This window comes from Eptatretus burgeri, chromosome 10, assembly GCF_056783735.1.
Source record: "Eptatretus burgeri isolate ZD-2024b chromosome 10, Ebu_testis_v1, whole genome shotgun sequence".
In the NCBI taxonomy this organism is placed as follows: Eukaryota; Metazoa; Chordata; class Myxini; order Myxiniformes; family Myxinidae; genus Eptatretus; species Eptatretus burgeri.
In genome coordinates, this window is record NC_140970.1 from 22,305,378 (window position 1) to 22,324,256 (window position 18,879).

Consider the following 18,879-nt stretch of genomic DNA (forward strand, 5'->3'; position numbering starts at 1 on the left):
GTTCCTGCTTGTGATCAACATACCAGATTTGCCATGAGCCTGAGATCAATAAAATGCAAAAAATTCAAGGTACATTCGTAATGTTAAGAATATTTATTTTTGGAGCAACACCATCACATCATATCTTGTGGTAATTGGTGCATTTGTTTTTTGTGCTCTGCTGTTCATAGGACTAAAATGCTCACATATCTGCAAGAGGATAAACGATCATCTGTGTTCCTGCAAACCTGGATTCAGTCTGCTTGCTGACGGAGTCACCTGTGCAGGTGCAAACCTTCTCCTTTCTCACTTGCTCATTGATGTTTGCAGATAAAAGTTTACCCATCTGTACCAACATCAATAATAATAATTCCCCAAAATACCTTCTAAAAGAATTAAAGTTCAGAAACAGAGAAAATCCTTTTCATGGAGTACGGAGTACTCCGGGATGGCATGGGATAACAAGAAGGGCACTCGGTAGAGTGCTTACCTCCGCTCTGTAATGCCTGATTCACAAAAAAAAAAATCTGTCCGAATACATTTTTGAGATGTCGTGCTATTTATCATTTTTAGCCCAATCTCTCAATGGTGAAGAATTACTTTAAAAATTCTGTTTGTCGGATCCGGATCCGCATCTTCAACAATATCGAATGCTTTCTTCCTTGTCACACACCCAACATGTCCACCAAGTTTCATTTGATTCCGTCCACAACTTTTTGAGATATCATGCTCTATATCATTTTTGGCCCGATCTCTCAATCGTGAAGAATCACTTAAAAAATTATAGCAGTCGGATCTGGATCCAGATCTGGATCTTCACCAAAATCTCATGAGTTTGGCCTTGTCTCACACCGAACATGTCCACAAAATTTCATCTGAATCCGTCAACAACTTTTTGAGATATCCAGTAGACAAACAGACAGAAAGGGGTGAAAACATCACCTCCTTCACTTTCGGTGGCAGAGGTAAAAATGGCCCATAAAATGTGTACGAAATTATCTGCTGAAATGATACTCTGGAGTGAAGTCGTAAGCCTTTAAAAGCCATACCTTTTATTACCTCCACAACTGGAGGTTTAGGAGGTTTTGTTTTCACCCCTCTTTGTCGATTTGTGACTTGCAAAATCGAAGATTTTTCAAGTATATTGGTTCGTCGATTTTGTTATTCTGTCGGTCTGTTTATCGCCAACAGGTCACAATTTTAAACCGATCTTCACGAAACTTCACCACATGGTAGAGTTTGTCATTAGGAAGAAGCCTATTATTTTTGAGGTCAAAAGGTCAACATAGGCCAAGGGTAAACAATTTGGTGAGATTTCTAAAATCCTCAATTTTCATCCGATTGACATAAAATTTGAAGACTATTTATATTTCAGGTCACTGAATTCAATGACCGTTTATTTCTGAGGTCGACATCGACCAAATGGTCAACATAGGCCCAAGGTCAACAACTAAGGTGGTATTTCTAAAATCCTCAATTTTCATCCCATTGACTTGAAATTTGATGAGGATTTGCATATCAGGTCACTGAATTCATCCAGCCACTTATTTTTGGGTTCAACACAGGCCAAAAGGTCAACGTTGGCCAAATTTCTAAAATTGTCAATTTTCATCTGATTGACTTGAAATTTGAAGACGAGTTGCATATTTGGTCATTGAGGAGTTCAACCACTAATGATTTTTGAGGTCAAATTTGTTTTATGGATTTTGCAAGTATCGTGCTCTGCACGCCGTCTTCTTGTTATTCTGTCTGTTTGTCTGTCTCCTACAGGTCAGAATTTTAAACCAATCTTCACAAAACTTCATCACATGGTAGAGTTTGTCAATAGGAAGAAGCCTATTGTTTTTTGAGGTCAAAAGGTCAACATAGGCCGGAGGTCAACAACATTGGTGGTATTTCTAAAATCCTCACTTTTCATCCGATTGACTTGAAATTTGGAGAGGATATATATTTCAGGTCATTGAATTCAACCACCATTTATTTTGGAGGTCCACATAGGCCAAAAAGGTCAACATAGGCCGAATTTCTAAAATTGTCAATTTTCATCCGATTCACGTGAAATTTGCAGTGGAGTTGCATATTTGGTCATTATTTTGAACCAGCAATTATTTTTGAGGTCAAATTTGTTTTATGGATTTTGCAAGTATCGTGCTCTGCACAATGTCTTGGTTGTTGGGTGGTTGCTGGACTACCATTATTCTCAGGTTTTCCATCTGTCTGTATGTATGCAATGGACAGCTCTGGAGGCCAGAGGAGTCAACCGATTTTGATGAAACTTCACTGGTAGGTTCATACCAGGATCTAGTTGTATGCTTTTGAGCACCATTGCTATGGACACCACCTTGCCTTCCAACGGGATTTTGAAATTTTTGGAAAAATCCGAAAAATATTTTTATTTTATTTCTTATCAAAATCAAAAATCGGCTTCTGCGCTTTTATGCGCACTATAATCAACCTCTGTCAAAAATTTTCAGCCCAATCCGTCAAAAACTGTATGACGAGTATGCAATTATATAGCGACCACCCATGTCGCCTACCGGCTTGTTTATCTGTTTGTTTGTCCACACAGATAGTGCTGTGGCCATTCCCCATAAGGGCCCTAAAAAGCAGGGTAACCCCTCCCCAAGGTAGAACAAACCACAACCATAATTTTTTGGTTTATTGGGATGTCTGAAGTGGGAAATGGATGGTTGTGAAAAAATATATTGGGGATAGCATGTATTTTGGTCATGATTTGTGTTAGTCGTCTCCAATAACTGGGCGAATGTTGCGAAATCACGAAAATGACTTTTAAACCTGCAATTTTCAACCGATTTGCACAAATAAGGTGTCATTTTGTAGGAAATCTGAAAGGGCAGTACATAATTAGGTTGTGACAGTATTGTTTTGCCTAAAAAAATATAAGAGTGTGTATGTGTCAAATCCAATTCCGAGGAACATGTTTTTCGTCCCTGTTATTTTACCAGTCCTTCTTTGTCTTTGTAGGGCAGAGAAACTTTCATCATTGAATACAGTACAAGAAAAGCATAATGGATGGTGAACCTCTTGATAAGAAACCTCATTTGAACACTAAACAATGTATATTGTGCTTCAAATCCCTTACAAAAGGAGGAGCTGTTGTCAAGAATCCAACACAAAATGGCCTTAGGACTATCATGAATGTATGTAAGAAACACAAAGATGATGTCTATGAATTATTTTCACCCTTAGAAGACCAAATTCTCTCCAGCGAGAGTCATGTGAGCTTCCACAAACTTTGCCGCGCAAAATATACAAGTTCCTCAAACAATTACATCGATGATGATGCCGCAGATCCATCTACACGTAGTCCCTCATTGTGGCAAAGCAGTACATCACATTCCTCCAATTTCAATATCCGTACTCAATGTTTTGTTTGTGGCAAAGGAGACAAGAAGTCAGAAAAATCGACTCCAATTACAACTGGAAGTGGTAAATCCACCAGACAGAGAGTTCTGGAAGCAGCTGCCAAACGAAATGATGAAGAGATTCATACTCGAATGCTTACACATTCAGACCTCTTTGTCTTTGATGTAAAGTATCATCGGAGTTGTTATGGACATTATATCAGTGATCGCAACATTGAAGCAGCATGTTCGAAGGCAGCCACATCTGACAAAGAACAGACTTGTCACGAGAAAGCATTCCACATTGTTCAGAATGAGCTTGAGAAATCAGTGCTATCCCAAAAATTGACTGTGACAAGCCTCTCTCTCCTGAAAGAAAAGTATGTCCAAGCTTTGGTTGACATAGGGGTGACTGATGCACAACAATATTCGTCCTGGAAGTTAAAGACAAAGCTAAAAAATTATTATGGAAACAGACTAATCTTCGTGTAATGTCGTGAACAATCAGACTTGGTCTGTTCAGACAACATGACAATTGGTGATGCATTCCAACAAGCATCACACATGGAAACTGATGAAAACATTGAGTTTTCTGATTTACATTTAGCAAAAGATCAGCTTGATGAATATCAGATCTTGCATATGGCAGCAGCAATCCTGAGAAGCCAAATGAGTAATATAACTGACAGTGACAACTACATATCTGGTTTTGATCTGGAGCTAGAGGAGTGTGGAAAATTTGTGCCAGATTGTCTGTATGATTTTCGATTGTGGTGTGGGAGCAAACAAGCATTTGACTCTGTATCTTGCTTTGCCAATGGTGACTCTCAAACTTGGGAGCTGAAGATCATTGCTATATGCCAAAATATCATTGCTCAGAGTCGGTGAATACGGACACCAATAAGTCTTGGTTTAGGAATCTCTGTGCATCATTTGTTTGGGAGTAAGAAACTGGTTGATCATCTTCATGACTTGGGCTACTCTGTGTCCTACGATGAAGTACGGAGGTTTCTTACGTCAGTTGCACTTGACCAAAAAGGGACAGATGTGTACATTCCGAGTGGACTTCAAAGTGTGAATGACCTTGTTATGGTGATGCTTCTCCAAGAGATACATGAAGCACAGTTCAACACTTTCAGGAATATTGCACAGCTTATCTTGCGCAAAATTGTTGCCCTACTCAATAATTCATGGAACATCAAGTCCGTAGTCCTTGTTTTTGATCGTTATGATGTTCGCCATTCTGTCAAATATCAAGAAAGACAATGCAGAGGTGGCACTTCTGCAGTTGCAAGTCATGTAATTGCTCCAGACAGAGTTGTGCCACATTACAGGAATTTCCTAAAGAATTCTGCTAATGAGGCAAACCTTGCAGCATTCATATAACAGTCATTACTAGATGACCCACCTGGACTGATCAATGGCCAGAGTATAACTCTTGCAGGTGGATTTCCAGAAGCTGAGAGAGTTGTAACCATTGACTCAAATGGAAAAATAAATCTTCTCCGGCTCTTCAGCACACAAGAAGAAGCAGACACTCGGATGCTTCTTCATGCCATTGACCTAGCATCATCTCTTGAAAGGCTGATATTGAAGTCAGATGATACAGATGTCCTTGTCTTGCTGGCCCAAGTCGAAAAACCAGTTAAAACCAGTACACATTTTCAACTGGTCTCTATTGGTTCTAATTGGTCTTTAACTGGTCTCTATTGGTTTCAACTGGTACCAGTTAAATTCAGTCAGAATTCCAATTTCCCAGTTGAAAAAACCAGTAGCTCATATTTGTACCAGTTAAAGTCTTACTGGTTCCAGTTGATACCAGTTGCAATGTACTGGTCTCCCAGTTGATACCAGTTGCAATGTACTGGTCTCCCAGTTGATACCAGTTAGTTAAGTACAATTGTATTTCAACTGGTAATACATCACTCTATTCCAATTTCCATATTAAAAGCAGTAAGAAACCAACTGGCTTTACTGGTACCAGTTGGCTACTGGTTTTCAACTGGTACCAGTTGACCAGTAAGCTACTGGTCTTTACTGGTTTTTTGACCTGGGGGTTTACTATCTAAATGAAACAAACTGCCAAAGTTAAAGTCAGATGATACAGATGTCCTTGTCTTGCTGGTTTACTATCTAAATTAAACAAACTGCCAAAGTTAACATACATGCATTCTGGACACACTGGACAAAGAACAAATAGGGAAAAGATTTATACCGGTTCATAGTATCTGTCAAAATGTAGGAGAAAATGTAGCATGTGCCTTACCATCTGCACACACCCTTACTGGGTGTGATAGCACCAGTAGTCTCTACAAGATTGACAAGAAAACAGCCTTCATTAAGCTAGTTCAATATGCAGAGGATCTTCCTGCTCTGAGCACCCTGAGCACAACTCCTGATTTGACAGAAAACCTGCAGGATGCTCGTCGGTACACATTAGCATTGTATGGAAATCCAATCGCAACTTATGTACTACGTTAGATGAGTTACGGTATGAATTTGCTTGCAAGAGTGACAAACCTGCATCAGCATTTCCTCCAACTGAGGATGCTTTCCTTCAACATGTGTTGCGTGCCAAGTACCAGTTAACTATATGGATGCAATGTGAAGTTTCGAAACCACAACAGTTGCGCCCAATTGGTAATGGCTGGAGATGGGATGAGGACACATCTTCCATGCAACCTGTTTACTATGTGAAAGAGGCTGCACCCATTGAAGTCCGAGACCGAACTCACATGTACTGTATGGATGCTGAATGCAAGACTTCACAGAAGTGCCACTGTTTGGCATTAGGATTGCCTTGCACTGACTTCTGTTCATGTCTCGGTATAGAATGTGACAACAAACGTGAAGCCTCTGTTGCTGCAGATGAGAGCGACTTGGACAGTGATGATTTTGTTTAAATCTCTTTGTGAATTTCATATTCAGGACCATTTTATGCAGAATGTTTTGTTAAATATATTTGCTAGTTTCAGTGTTAAAGCAAAAAATATTAGTATACAACAAAATGTAAGATAGCATTTCGGAATAAAATTCGTTTGTAAAATCACATTTTTTCAGTTTTGAAAACTTAATGATTGAGATTTAGCTACTGAGATGATCTGAAAGCAACATACTCTTGATTCTGTACAAAATGACATTTTACTTATCAAAATTGGTTGATAATTGAAGATTTAACAGTCATTTTTATGATATTTATGATTTTCCGAAACGCACAAAAATTTCAGCCATTTTAATTACAAATTCCACCAAAAATACATGCTATCCCCAATATATTTTTTCACAACCATCCATTTCCTACTTCAGACATCCTAATAAACCAAAAAATATGGTTATGCTTTGTTCTACCCTGGGGAGGGGTTACCTATTTTTTTTCCAGCCATGCCACAGCACTAAGAACTTTTGTGCTTTTCTCCGCAACCGCTTGTTGGATCGAGACGACATTTTCACCATTGGCGCGACTCTCATGTGGAATGTTTCAGTGATAATTATGATGCCATAGTTCACGTGGTGGGGCAGCCATGTTCGAAAAATGGAAAAACTTTGGACCTCTGTATCTCTGAAACCACACCAAGGAAAATATTGAAACTTGGCACGTAGAAAGTTCTCGTCATGGGGAATGAGTTTGATTTTAATGACGTCATTTGTACCTTTGTTACGACGTCATAATTGCATATGTAGAACGCTACATCCGATCAGTATGAAATTTTTTGAGGGTCATCCAGGGATAAAATGGTCCACAAAATTTTTTTGGGATGACGTCACCGGTCAAATGATTCGGCAGCCATATTTTCAAAAAAAATCCTTCAAAAATCTTCTTTTGTGAAATTCCTCAACCGGTCATCACTGCCGGCAGTTAAAAGTGGCAGTTCTAATTGTGTCTCTTATTAAGTACGTAACACACCAGGACACAAACACCACACAACGTTAATGATCAGGTTTCTCCAAACCCGATCCTGCACTGCTTCCTGAAGCCCTGGCAGAGACAAGTTGGTTGCAGCCTTTGCCCTCATCCAACCAGCACATGGTCTGCCTCGTCTTATTCTCCCTCAACTATACGCAGCATGGTTAACTTCTGCAGACTTTCATTTTCTGCATGCATGATGCAAAACCTGTTTTCGTACAAAACAGCAAATATCTATTTTGGAATGCTTTCCTGCACTTTCTGGAGAAATTCCATTGGGTGGTTGTTCCATACATTCTGCAAGGTTTCACTTAATTTCTCTTTTGATTTCATTGTTTTACGTTTCGTTCTTCAAATATAAGTTGAGAGGTGATAATAGACCGTCATGTATATAACTCCATGGTGGTCGAGTATCAACTCCCATCTTATTTCTCACCGACTTTGTGAAAATGGATTTTATTTATACAGTACTGTAATGACCAGATTATTTATGCAAATCTAATGTAAATTATTAAGTGCAGCTAAAAACTTTAAAAATACCAGTTACTAAAGAAATAGCATGACAATCTTTCATCTCAGTTATCTCAAAGAAAAGTTGGGTATTCTTGGCAACTTAACTTCGTCCAATATAGGACTTTCAAATTGACGTAATCCACCCCAGAATGCTTGGGGTGCACGTGGAAAAATCCTCAGCAGCAACGGGGGTCATCAGGGCAGCTGAATGTGTATTGTGTGTGTGAGGGATAAGGATTGTTACCGAAAGTGGCTCACAAAGCTTCTGAAAGAAACCAAAAATACTTGAAAACATACTGACGAGAAAGGGGTGTGTCTCGCTCAAAACTAACCCAAAAATCTGATAGCTTGCAGCTCTTGTACTGCAAACACTTGAAGATATTAACCTGTGCGAGACCCGAAGGTAGACGGGTGAGTTCTACCAAAACTTTCAACCATCACTGCCAGTGTGTGGGCTTTGAACCTTGTGGGATTACCTCGTGTGAACATGGGTCCTATTGTTGCGGGCTGGGTATCGGCGACGAGCACGACCGCTAGGTGGAGCAGCAGGGTCGAATCTTCCGAACACTCGGGATCTAGATCATCACCCTCGGACAACTCCGAGGGTACGGGTCCCTTACAGGACCGTGAATCGTCAATAAATCAACCACGTGGTACAGGGTTATTTGCCAAACTTCAAAATACCTAGAGGCCCAAGTGGCGAACTACCGAGTATTCACACCCTCGACGGAACTCGAATGGGACGAGTCGTTTCCGTGCTCGACCCGTGCATAACCCGAGTGGATGGTTACCGAGGTCCCGTCGGTCCAAATGCACACAACTACGGCAACAATGGCCTTCTTAAATTCCCCAACACGCACCGTATTAAACCAATGAAGGAAATACAGAAACGAGCTGATACATTTAACAGCGGATATATTTACAATAGGGAAAGGGGAGACACAGAGCAGAATTAACCCTGAATATAGTCATGCAATATACAAAGGGCAAGCACTTAACAATTTCTACTTACAGACGGGCCCACAGACAGACACACACACAGAAATGGACCCCAATGGTCTTTATTGAAGGCCTCCAGCTCGAGGACAGGTGAGCTGGAGACCAGAGCCTGCGCTTGAACCTGTCCACCTCGTGTGGTCTTTGACAATCTGGCTCGGCGGGACTCGAACCCGCAGCAACGATGCCACTCCAAGCACCAGGGACAGAGGAAAAGTGTCGGACGCCAGGTGGACGAGACTAGAGATGACCCGAGCACTGCCAAGCTGACCAGACCAGATGAGTCGATCTCCGGCACCTCAAACCCGATCGCTGCCAAGCCGACCAGCCCAGACGAGTTGATCTCCAGTACCCCGAACCCGATCGCTGCCAAGCCGACCAGACCAGATGAGTCGATCTCCGGCACCTCAAACACGATCGCTGCCAAGCCGACCAGACCAGACGAGTCAATCTCCGGCACCTCAAACCCGATCGCCCAACCGTGATGCACTGCCAAGCCGACCAGACCAGACGAGTCAATCTCTGGCACCTCAAACCCGATCGCTGCCAAGCCGACCAGACGAGTCGATCTCTGGCACCTCAAACCCGATCGCCCAACCCTAACGCTGTTTCCAAGGCCCTGGCATTCCTTATATTGCATTTCTCCTGCAGGCTGGGGTGTCGTGGGAAGGATCTCTGTTTGAGACGTCTCGCCTCCCATTGGTCCGGGGTTCGTGGGAAAGTCGGTGTCTGAGACGTCTCGCCTCCCATTGGTCAGGGGTTCGTGTGAAAGTCAGTGTCTGAGACGTCTCGCCTCCCATTGGTCTGGGGTTCATGTGAAAATCAGTGTCTGAGACGTCTCACCTCCCATTGGTCCGGGGTTCATGTGAAAGTCAGTGTCTGAGACGTCTCGCCTCCCATTGGTCCGGAGTTCATGTGAAAGTCAGTGCCTGAGACGTCTCGCCTCCCATTGGTCAGGGGTTCATGTGAAAGTCCGTGTCTGAGACGTCTCGCCTCCCATTGGTCCGGAGTTCATGTGAAAGTCAGTGTCTGAGACGTCTCGCCTCCCATTGGTCCGGGGTTCATGTGAAAGTCAGTGTCTGAGACGTCTCGCCTCCCATTGGTCCGGAGTTCATGTGAAAGTCAGTGTCTGAGACGTCTCGCCTCCCATTGGTCGAGAAGCTGTGGGAAAGTTCGCCATCTGAGACGTCTCGCCTCCCATTGGTCCGGGGTTCATGTGAAAGTCAGTGTCTGAGACGTCTCGCCTCCCATTGGTCGAGAAGCTGTGGGAAAGTTCGCCATCTGAGACGTCTCGCCTCCCATTGGTCCGGGGTTCATGTGAAAATCAGTGTCTGAGACGTCTCGCCTCCCATTGGTCCGGGGTTCATGTGAAAGTCAGTGTCTGAGACGTCTCGCCTCCCATTGGTCCGGGGTTCATGTGAAAATCAGTGTCTGAGACGTCTCGCCTCCCATTGGTCCGGAGTTCATGTGAAAGTCAGTGTCTGAGACGTCTCGCCTCCCATTGGTCCGGGATTCATGTGAAAGTCAGTGTCTGAGACGTCTCGCCTCCCATTGGTCCGGGGTTCATGTGAAAGTCAGTGTCTGAGACGTCTCACCTCCCATTGGTCCGGGGTTCATGTGAAAGTCAGTGTCTGAGACGTCTCGCCTCCCATTGGTCCGGAGTTCATGTGAAAGTCAGTGTCTGAGACGTCTCGCCTCTCATTGGTCGAGAAGCTGTGGGAAAGTTCGCCATCTGAGACGTCTCGCCTCCCATTGGTCCGGGGTTCATGTGAAAGTCAGTGTCTGAGACGTCTCGCCTCCCATTGGTCCGGGGTTCATGTGAAAGTCAGTGTCTGAGACGTCTCGCCTCCCATTGGTCCGGGGTTCATGTGAAAGTCAGTGTCTGAGACGTCTCGCCTCCCATTGGTCCGGGGTTCATGTGAAAATCAGTGTCTGAGACGTCTCGCCTCCCATTGGTCCGGAGTTCATGTGAAAGTCAGTGTCTGAGACGTCTCGCCTCCCATTGGTCGTGGGGAACATTCCATCTCTTTGGGGCGGAGTCGGAGCTCTGGTGGCCGAGGAAACTCCGCCCATGTACGTGCTGACACGCAAGTGTTTAATGGTGCCGATGAATGATGGTGGGACGAGAAACGAAGGAGGATGTTTTTGTTGTTGTACTTTATGTAACCAAAGGTCTAACTATAAAATAATTCACAGTGCACGTACAATTATTCACCCATTAAACAAAGGGGAAGGAACCCTGACTAGAAACACAGACTTATCGATACAACTGTTCTATGGGGACTGTAGCTGTTGTGTGTGATGGGTTCCAGATTCATAACACTTTCTGGGGCTTTTGAGTGCACAGGGTAAGTTTAAAATTATTATATTTACTGCTGGTAAATACCAGCTGCCACTTCGCTGATGGGAATAGAAAGAGGGGGGGGAGAGAGAGGGGGGGAGAATGAGGAGGTAGAGGTGGAGGTGGGAAGAGAGAGGAGAGAGGGGAGTGAGGAGGGTGTGGGAAGGGAAGGCAGACATGCGGTGGAGCATTAATTATGTTTCATACTGTCTCATCAAAATTATTCTGCAGAGAATAACAGTGAAGATGGAAACAAAATAATGTCTGAAATACATTTTGTTCCGGTCATTCTATAAATACCGCCCAGAGACAAACACTGCCAGGACACGTCTGGAGATAAACACTGTCCGGAGACAAACACCTCCCAGACATGTCCAGAGCCAAGCCATCTGGAGACAAACACCACTCGTACATGTCCGGAGACAAATTTCTGTCTGATACGAGAATGGGAGGGTGTGGGGTCGGAGTGGGAGCTCTATGGACCATGAGCGTCATTATAAATATATTTATTTTGTTTGGTTCCGGGGCTATAAGATAGATTGTACCAGATACTTGCACCTATTGGTGAAAGGAGAAGAGTCCGTGTGTGTGTGTGTGTGTGTGTGTGTGTGTGTGTGTGTGTGTGTGTGTGTGTGTGTGTGTGTGTGTGTGTGTGTGTGTGTGTGTGTGTGTGTGTGTGTGTGTGTGTGTGTGTGTGTGTGTTACATCCACTAATGCCACTCACTTGTACTAACAGGAAATTGTAGGAACTTGACACCTCTCATCCACGAATATTTCTCGTATTTCCTATACTTCGTTTCTGTGAGTCTGATTTGCATTCAGGAACATAAGAATTATGGTTCAATATTTTGATGTTGTCAGTCTTTCATCTCAGTGCTGAAAATTCTGCTGTAAAGACTTTTAAATACAGATTTTGCGCAAGCAACGGCAGGTTAAAAGTTCTTGGCGAGCAGAACTGAGTCACTGAAAACACACACAGTGCATGTGCAAAAGGCCTGGCTTGCTCGCATTCATACATCATTTCAAAAGTCGTGTCTTCGTTTTCAGACATGCCACTTTGGCTCGTGGTTGCAAATCGGTTGCTGGGAATTCCCCGATTCGCTTTTTACAATGCGAATCACGTCCGGGACATTTCATAACCAAACTAAAGGGGGAGCACTCGGGAGAGTGTAAAACCTCCGCCGCCAATACTGCTGGGTCACTCAAGTGAACCTTATATCTTATTCATTAAATATGATGTCAACAGTGCTGACAGAGTTATAGTTCTTTTCTCCAACTTTTTTTTTTGGGGGGGGGTGGGTTGGAAATCACTTAAAACATGTAAAAATGCAAAAAAAAAAAAAAATCGAAATTTTGTTGAAAAAAAAGTTGCAAAAATTTTTTTTTCTCTAACAATTTTTTTTTGGGGGGGAGGTTGGAAATGACTTAAAATATGTAGAAATGCAAAAAAAAAATTTTCTCTAATTTTTTTTGGGGGGGTTGGAAATCACTTAAAATATATAAAAATGCAAAAAAAAAAAATTTTTTTCTCTAACAATTTTTTTTGGGGGGGGTAACAATTTTTGAGTGGGGGTTGGAAATCACTTAAAACATGTAGAAATGCAAAAAAAAAAATTCTTTTTTTGGGGGGAGTAACAATTTTTTTTGGGGGGGGGGGTTGGAAATCACTTAAAACATGTAGAAATGCAAAAAAAAACATTTTTTTTCTCTAACATTTTTTTTTGGGGGGGGGACCAAGTCCAAAATTTAATGGCATGATCCTTGGACCATACCTAACCCCCCCCCCCCCACCAAGTTTCGTCGAAATCCGTCGAGGAGTTTTTCCATAATACTGTTCACAAACAAACAAACAAACAAACAGAAAGGGGTGAAAACAGTAACCTCCATCCATCTTCGAAGATGGCAGAGGTTAAATATCACCATTTTATTTCAAAAAGAAGGGTTATGAAGAAATAAGAGGCTTTATGCTCCCATGCACAATAGTGTCCCAGATTTATTTTTGATTCGGAAAATCGACCATCCGTGCCCATTGATGGGCCACACCATGGAATTAAAAAAGGGCCAATCAGGATGCGACCTGGGTTCAGTAATGCCACGGTTATTATGGCACCATGATACCTGTGAACGATTATAAATGGCAAAATAACATCAATAATCAGAAAAATGATAGACATACATCAGTGCAATTACTAAGGAATGAGAGGAATGACAAGGTGATAGTAGACATCTGGTCTCCGGCGCACGAATAGGAAGTTGACATGAAAGATGTGCTCAACACAAAAAGATATTGCTCACTATGATAAATATTTATCCTGTCCAGAGTGCCAGGGTGCTTTTGTTGCAATATATATTGATTATTTTAGCAATGTGATAAATTTTGCTGTCATTCATGATCACATATTTTGTGTTTGTACAATCACGGTCTTTCGTCCTCTACAATTTCCTTCCTTCCTCGCACATTATTCCATCCAACATAAATTTTGTCTTATTTTTCACGTTTTATATCGCTGGCAACTATTGCTTTGTTTTATCACTTCCATGGATTGGAGCCAATATAAGCTAAATTTTTAGATACAAGCTAAATTTTTGCTCTTGTTCTTTTGGACAGAAAATGAGGATTATGGTTTGTGTTGCATGCAGATATTGATGAGTGCAAAACTGATGGTTCAACACTCTGCCCTGGAAGCCAAAAATGTCTCAACACAGCTGGATCGTATTATTGCCAGCCGATTTGCGTCCTTGGTTACATTGCCGACCGGGTGCGCGGCTGTGTGGGTGAGGCATGGGTCATCCTTTTGAGAAACAAATGTTATTGTTGGAATATTTGTCATTTCTTTAACTCCGAGTGTTTTTCTTCTTGGAATATTTTTAATTTATTGATTTCTTGATTTGTGTTCTTCTGCACGTTAGCGGAAGTCTCTGATGAATCTCATGTGAAATTGACCATTGCCATAGCTGATAATTTATGCTGCACAGGTTGTTGTTCCATCCCAGGGTACTGGCTAAGCAGCCCTCAACCAGGAGAGGAATTTTGAATTTGGCAAGGGTATGAACACACATTGAACGACTCTTTTCAAGAGGTGATGTCAGGTTTTTTTTCCACATCTTTAAGTCAATCCTAGCAGATGTGACCGCTGACTTAACATCCGTTCTGTGGGATGGCGGACTCACTGGTACAATGATCTGCCTGTGAAGCCACTGGGATTTCAGTTTATAGTCGGGTTGGAAATAAAACCCAAACTGGACTCGTTGAAGGCAAGTGTGCTGCCTGTGAGCTAACTTGTCAACCATTTTTGCTTACGTACATGAGTGACTGATATAATCCATCAGAATACATTGCCATTTCATGATATTCATCGAAGTCTTGACTTAGATTGAAAATGTAGGTCACGCTCAAAAGTGGAAAGTTGAAATGATGAGCTGTGTTTTGGGAATTGCATTTCATCAAAGCCATATTTTTCACTTCTTCATTTCTACTTTTATATAAATTTATCTTTCTATATATTGTTGCGTATTTGTGTCATTTGCGACCTCAAGACCAGGACGAGTGCTTGACTCACAAACACACCTGCTCACCCGAAGAGTACTGTGTCAACACCATCGGCTCTTTCCGTTGCGAACGGGAGAACTTTGTGTGTGTCGGAGGACTTCAACTCGCAGAAGAGAACAAATGTGTCGGTAAGGATGATGGAGAGACCTGTGTGGTGAAAATATCTAATTGATATTCAGGCGTGACTGCAACCTCGCCTGGTTGCAAATGGATTCTAAAAATCTCTGATTGCACTTTTCTTGTTTTTTTTGTTTTGTTTTTTTCGACAGGCTCTAAGGCTCATGGAAGAGCAGGAACATAAATCGCACACACACACACACACACACACACACACACACACACACACACACACCTGTAAACGATTTAGTGATACAACATCAAACTCAACTTAGACAAAAATAGTTACTGAGCTTGGGGGAAGTGAAATCACTTCCCAGACAACTCTGGGTACCAGCAACACTCAGTGGGGGCAATTAAGAAGGAATTTTCTCCTCTCCAAAGATTCCAATCTATGACGTTTGTCCATGTTCTATTGTCGAAATGATGAGTCTTATTCGAGGAAACAGAACATACCATTTTTATAGTGGTTGGTTTGATTTGGCCCAGGGTCAGAATCGAACTGCCGACCTACTAGTCTCGAGGTGGATGCTCTAACAGTCGAACCATTATGTAAGATGCCTTCCATATTAATTACATTCATGACCTGTTTGAGTTCATGTAAAGAGTAAAAAGTGTTGTTGCTCGTCCACATATAATGATAAGGATAAGGTGATACGTCCTTGGTATATTATAATTTTGCTTGTAACACCAAGTGACCCCGTGTTGCCTGGCAAGTTACCTGCACCGCATTTAAGAAGTTGTGTCATATTGCAATATGACATCTGCGTTTTTCTTTTAATTAAGGTACAAAGTATTTTCAGGCCTTTAATGAAATGTAGAAAGTGGCTTTAGTTGGAATTTTTTTGGAGTTATTTTAAGTTTTCTCATTGTTAGGGTAAATACAAATCTATTTGTGTTTTTTTTATGCTTCGGACATCACGTTGCTTTCTGTTTTGGACATCATGTTGCAGATATAGATGAGTGCAAGACTGGTACGCATCGCTGTGGAATAGGGAAACGCTGCCAGAACACGCACGGATCCTATCACTGCCTGACAGATGACCTTCTTTGCCAACTGGGGTTTTACCTTAGTGATACAGGCAGCTGTGACGGTGCGTGAAACCTAAACCGTATTGACTCTAAAATCTGTATAATTTAATGTTTCATTAAACTTTATTTTGAGTTTTCTTAATCAATACAACTTGTACAGGAAATAAATTATTACCTTTAATTGTACAGGAAACAAAAAATCCATTCTAAGCACATCCTCGATCAACAACAGGAGAATTTCATGAGAAACACACCTATGGTTTGAATGTCTTACCAAGTGGTGCATAAGTTTTCATTTATTTATTATGTGGAATTTGTCTACAATAAGTTGCTGTAGATGGTGGCATAAAAATATTTGTGTTTAATCTCAAAATGCTATTAAAAAGCAGTTAAAATCTGGGTTTTTCAGCTGAAATTCTGTGACTTGTAATGAGTTCTGGCATCACAGGCCGATGGCGGCAAAGTCAAAATAACGGAAGTTGAGACTGGCACAGCTCAGCATTGAATCCAAGATCAGTCTGATGATGAGCAAAAAAAAACTTAGACATTATAAGTCAGATGTTTCATCTGGAAGAGTGTTGGTATAAAGTTTGATACGATTCGGACGACTTGAGAAATTTTGGCCCAGTGATAATAATTCGAGTGATGATATTGAACAGTGCATTCACCTTTTGAACATGCACTGATGAGAACAGATAAGATCTTCACAATTTATTGGTTTCAAAACATAAATTGCTTTGAAATAGTGATAAATCGAATGGCCTGGTCGGATGTTTTACCGCCTGCAAGGTCCGATGTGAAAGCTCGCCTTGGATGTGGTCCACCTTCCTGCTTCCGATCTCTCCGACCCATTCCAATATTTTATCGGATATACAAAATGTCCTAATCTTACTGAGTTTCTCGTTTGGCCATTATGGACCTTGACACCATCTTAATGGGTGTTCATACATTTTTTTTTTGGCATTTTGCCAAACAAAAAAAACATTGAGCTTACAAGTACGAGTGGGAAAAAACACAAATGCCGCTCGCACTTCATTTTGTTTTTGGTGATGGTCACTGACAGTAATATAAGTATGAGAATGGCATGCTGTGACGTCACTGGTGAAAGGTGCTGAAAATAACTTTTCACACACTGCCGACCATTTGATTGCAAACTTTATATCTTCGGATTTGAATAGAATAACTTATAACTTGCATTTTGGAAAATCTGAGGTTTTGGAGATCAATTTAACCTCAGTTTTGATAAAGGGATTTAAATTTGGGATACTCCAAGATTGCATTTGTATTACAAAAATGGTGCATTACTTTTCAAGGTATTTTTTAGCTTCGGATACAGGTCAGGTCAGGTCAGGTCAGGTATGAGAGCATGCGCCAGAGCAACACGTCGATGCGTCCACTTACCGCCGGTACTCCAGGGGCCTCTGTCTGGCCATCCCCCAGTCAGATGCCTGGCCCATCCCCATCTCCTTGAGATGCTGATCAATCTGCTGCAACCACAAGGCACGTGGTCGGCTCATTCGCCTCCTCTTCTCAGGAGGCTCCCTCGCTGAGAGAATCTGGTGAGGAGGATCAGCATCATGAAAACGAGCCACGTGTCCATACAGCTGCAGCTGACGCTCACAGACGATCCAGGTAACAAATCTCATTTGAGTCTCTCTCAGCAACTGTTTGTTGGACACAAGGTCCAACCAGCGATAGCCAAGGATTCTCCGAAGAGACCTGGTACCAAAGGAATTAAGTCTCTGTCTCAGATCCCTGGTCAGAGTCCAAGTCTCACATCCATAGAGCAAGACTGGAAACACCAAGGACCTGAAGACTCAGACTTTCATCCCCCGCACAGGAACTGGCAGCATCACACCCCATGATCCAGTGAATCCATGACTCTCCAGGCCCGAACCAGACATCTGTTGACCTCTGGCTCACAGCCAGCAAAGACATGAATATCACTGCCAAGGTAAGTGAATCTCTCCCTGACCTCAACATCCTCACCACAAACAGGTACAGACAGGACAGCAGCATCCAAGATGTCATTGAAAGCCTGGATCTTAAGGCCCAGTCACACCTTGACGTTTTAGCCAGCGATGGCAACGTATTAAAATTTATGTAAAACGCTGGCTTACGTTGAACTTTTGATGTTTTTTTTTTAAAGATTCGGACGTATTCATAGCGACTTGGTCTTATGTATAACGCATTAGTAATGGACACAGAACGTTTCGTTGTGTTATAGATAACTTATACCAACGAATGCTGAACCTGTAGTTGGCCTACACAACCGATGCCCAACGATAGTCTAACTTAGGCATAGCGCGTTGCACGCATCGCCGACGATGTCGTGACGTAGCCTATTAAAAGGCTGACGCACAACGATTCAAATCATAACTGCCATAGAAATGGAAGTGTCAACATCACAGTCACCCCTTGGCAATCTTGCCAACGTATGCCGACCTAAGAAAAATGTGTCTAAAACGTTGGGGCACGTCAAATACGGTATGAGTAAGTTTGGTATACGTGAGTAGAACGCTAAAGTACACTATCATACGTCGTAGTAAGTAGAGTACGTCAAGAAATTTTAAACATGTTCAAAATTTTACGACGTACTCGGCGTATGACACACGTTCCGCATGCGATGGGGATAAGTTTTACACACGATATGTGGACGCTTACACACGTCCACAAAGGCTTCTTATAAGCTACTCATAAGTTGAAACACGTCGCGGTGATGTCTTTTTTACGCGAAACTTATTTCTAACTTATGTTTGACGTGCTTTGAACCAATTCTTTACGTAGTCCCAACACACATCGACGTATGTAGACGTATTCCAATGACGTCTTCCGGTCGACAAAAAAAATAAATGAACGTGTTTCTAACTTACAACTGCCATATAAAGACGTGTTCCCAGCGATTTTGGGAATTGGTATATAAAAATGATGTTCATAAAAGGGGAACCCAACAGTGTTTTCGAGTCCTTTTTGAGTCGATGTCCATGTCAGCAGTAACAGTATCAGTATCAGTATTAGTATCAGTATTAGTATTACTAGCAGTTTGTTCATGTTGGCAGTAGTAGGTGAGTGTGAGGGGGAG

General features: G+C 42.1%; 1 protein-coding gene across 2 annotated transcripts in view; it reads left to right on the forward strand.

Moving 5' to 3' along the window:
• LOC147018071 (fibulin-1-like) overlaps positions 1 to 18,879 on the forward strand; it is a 105,446-nt gene that overhangs the window by 57,122 nt on the left and 29,445 nt on the right. For both annotated transcript variants that reach the window (XM_085897386.1, XM_085897387.1), the window contains exons 6-9: positions 171 to 266; positions 13,739 to 13,873; positions 14,636 to 14,776; positions 15,719 to 15,859. In XM_085897386.1, coding sequence (XP_085753512.1) covers positions 171 to 266; positions 13,739 to 13,873; positions 14,636 to 14,776; positions 15,719 to 15,859 — 513 coding nt within the window. The remainder of the gene's footprint in view (positions 1 to 170; positions 267 to 13,738; positions 13,874 to 14,635; positions 14,777 to 15,718; positions 15,860 to 18,879) is intronic.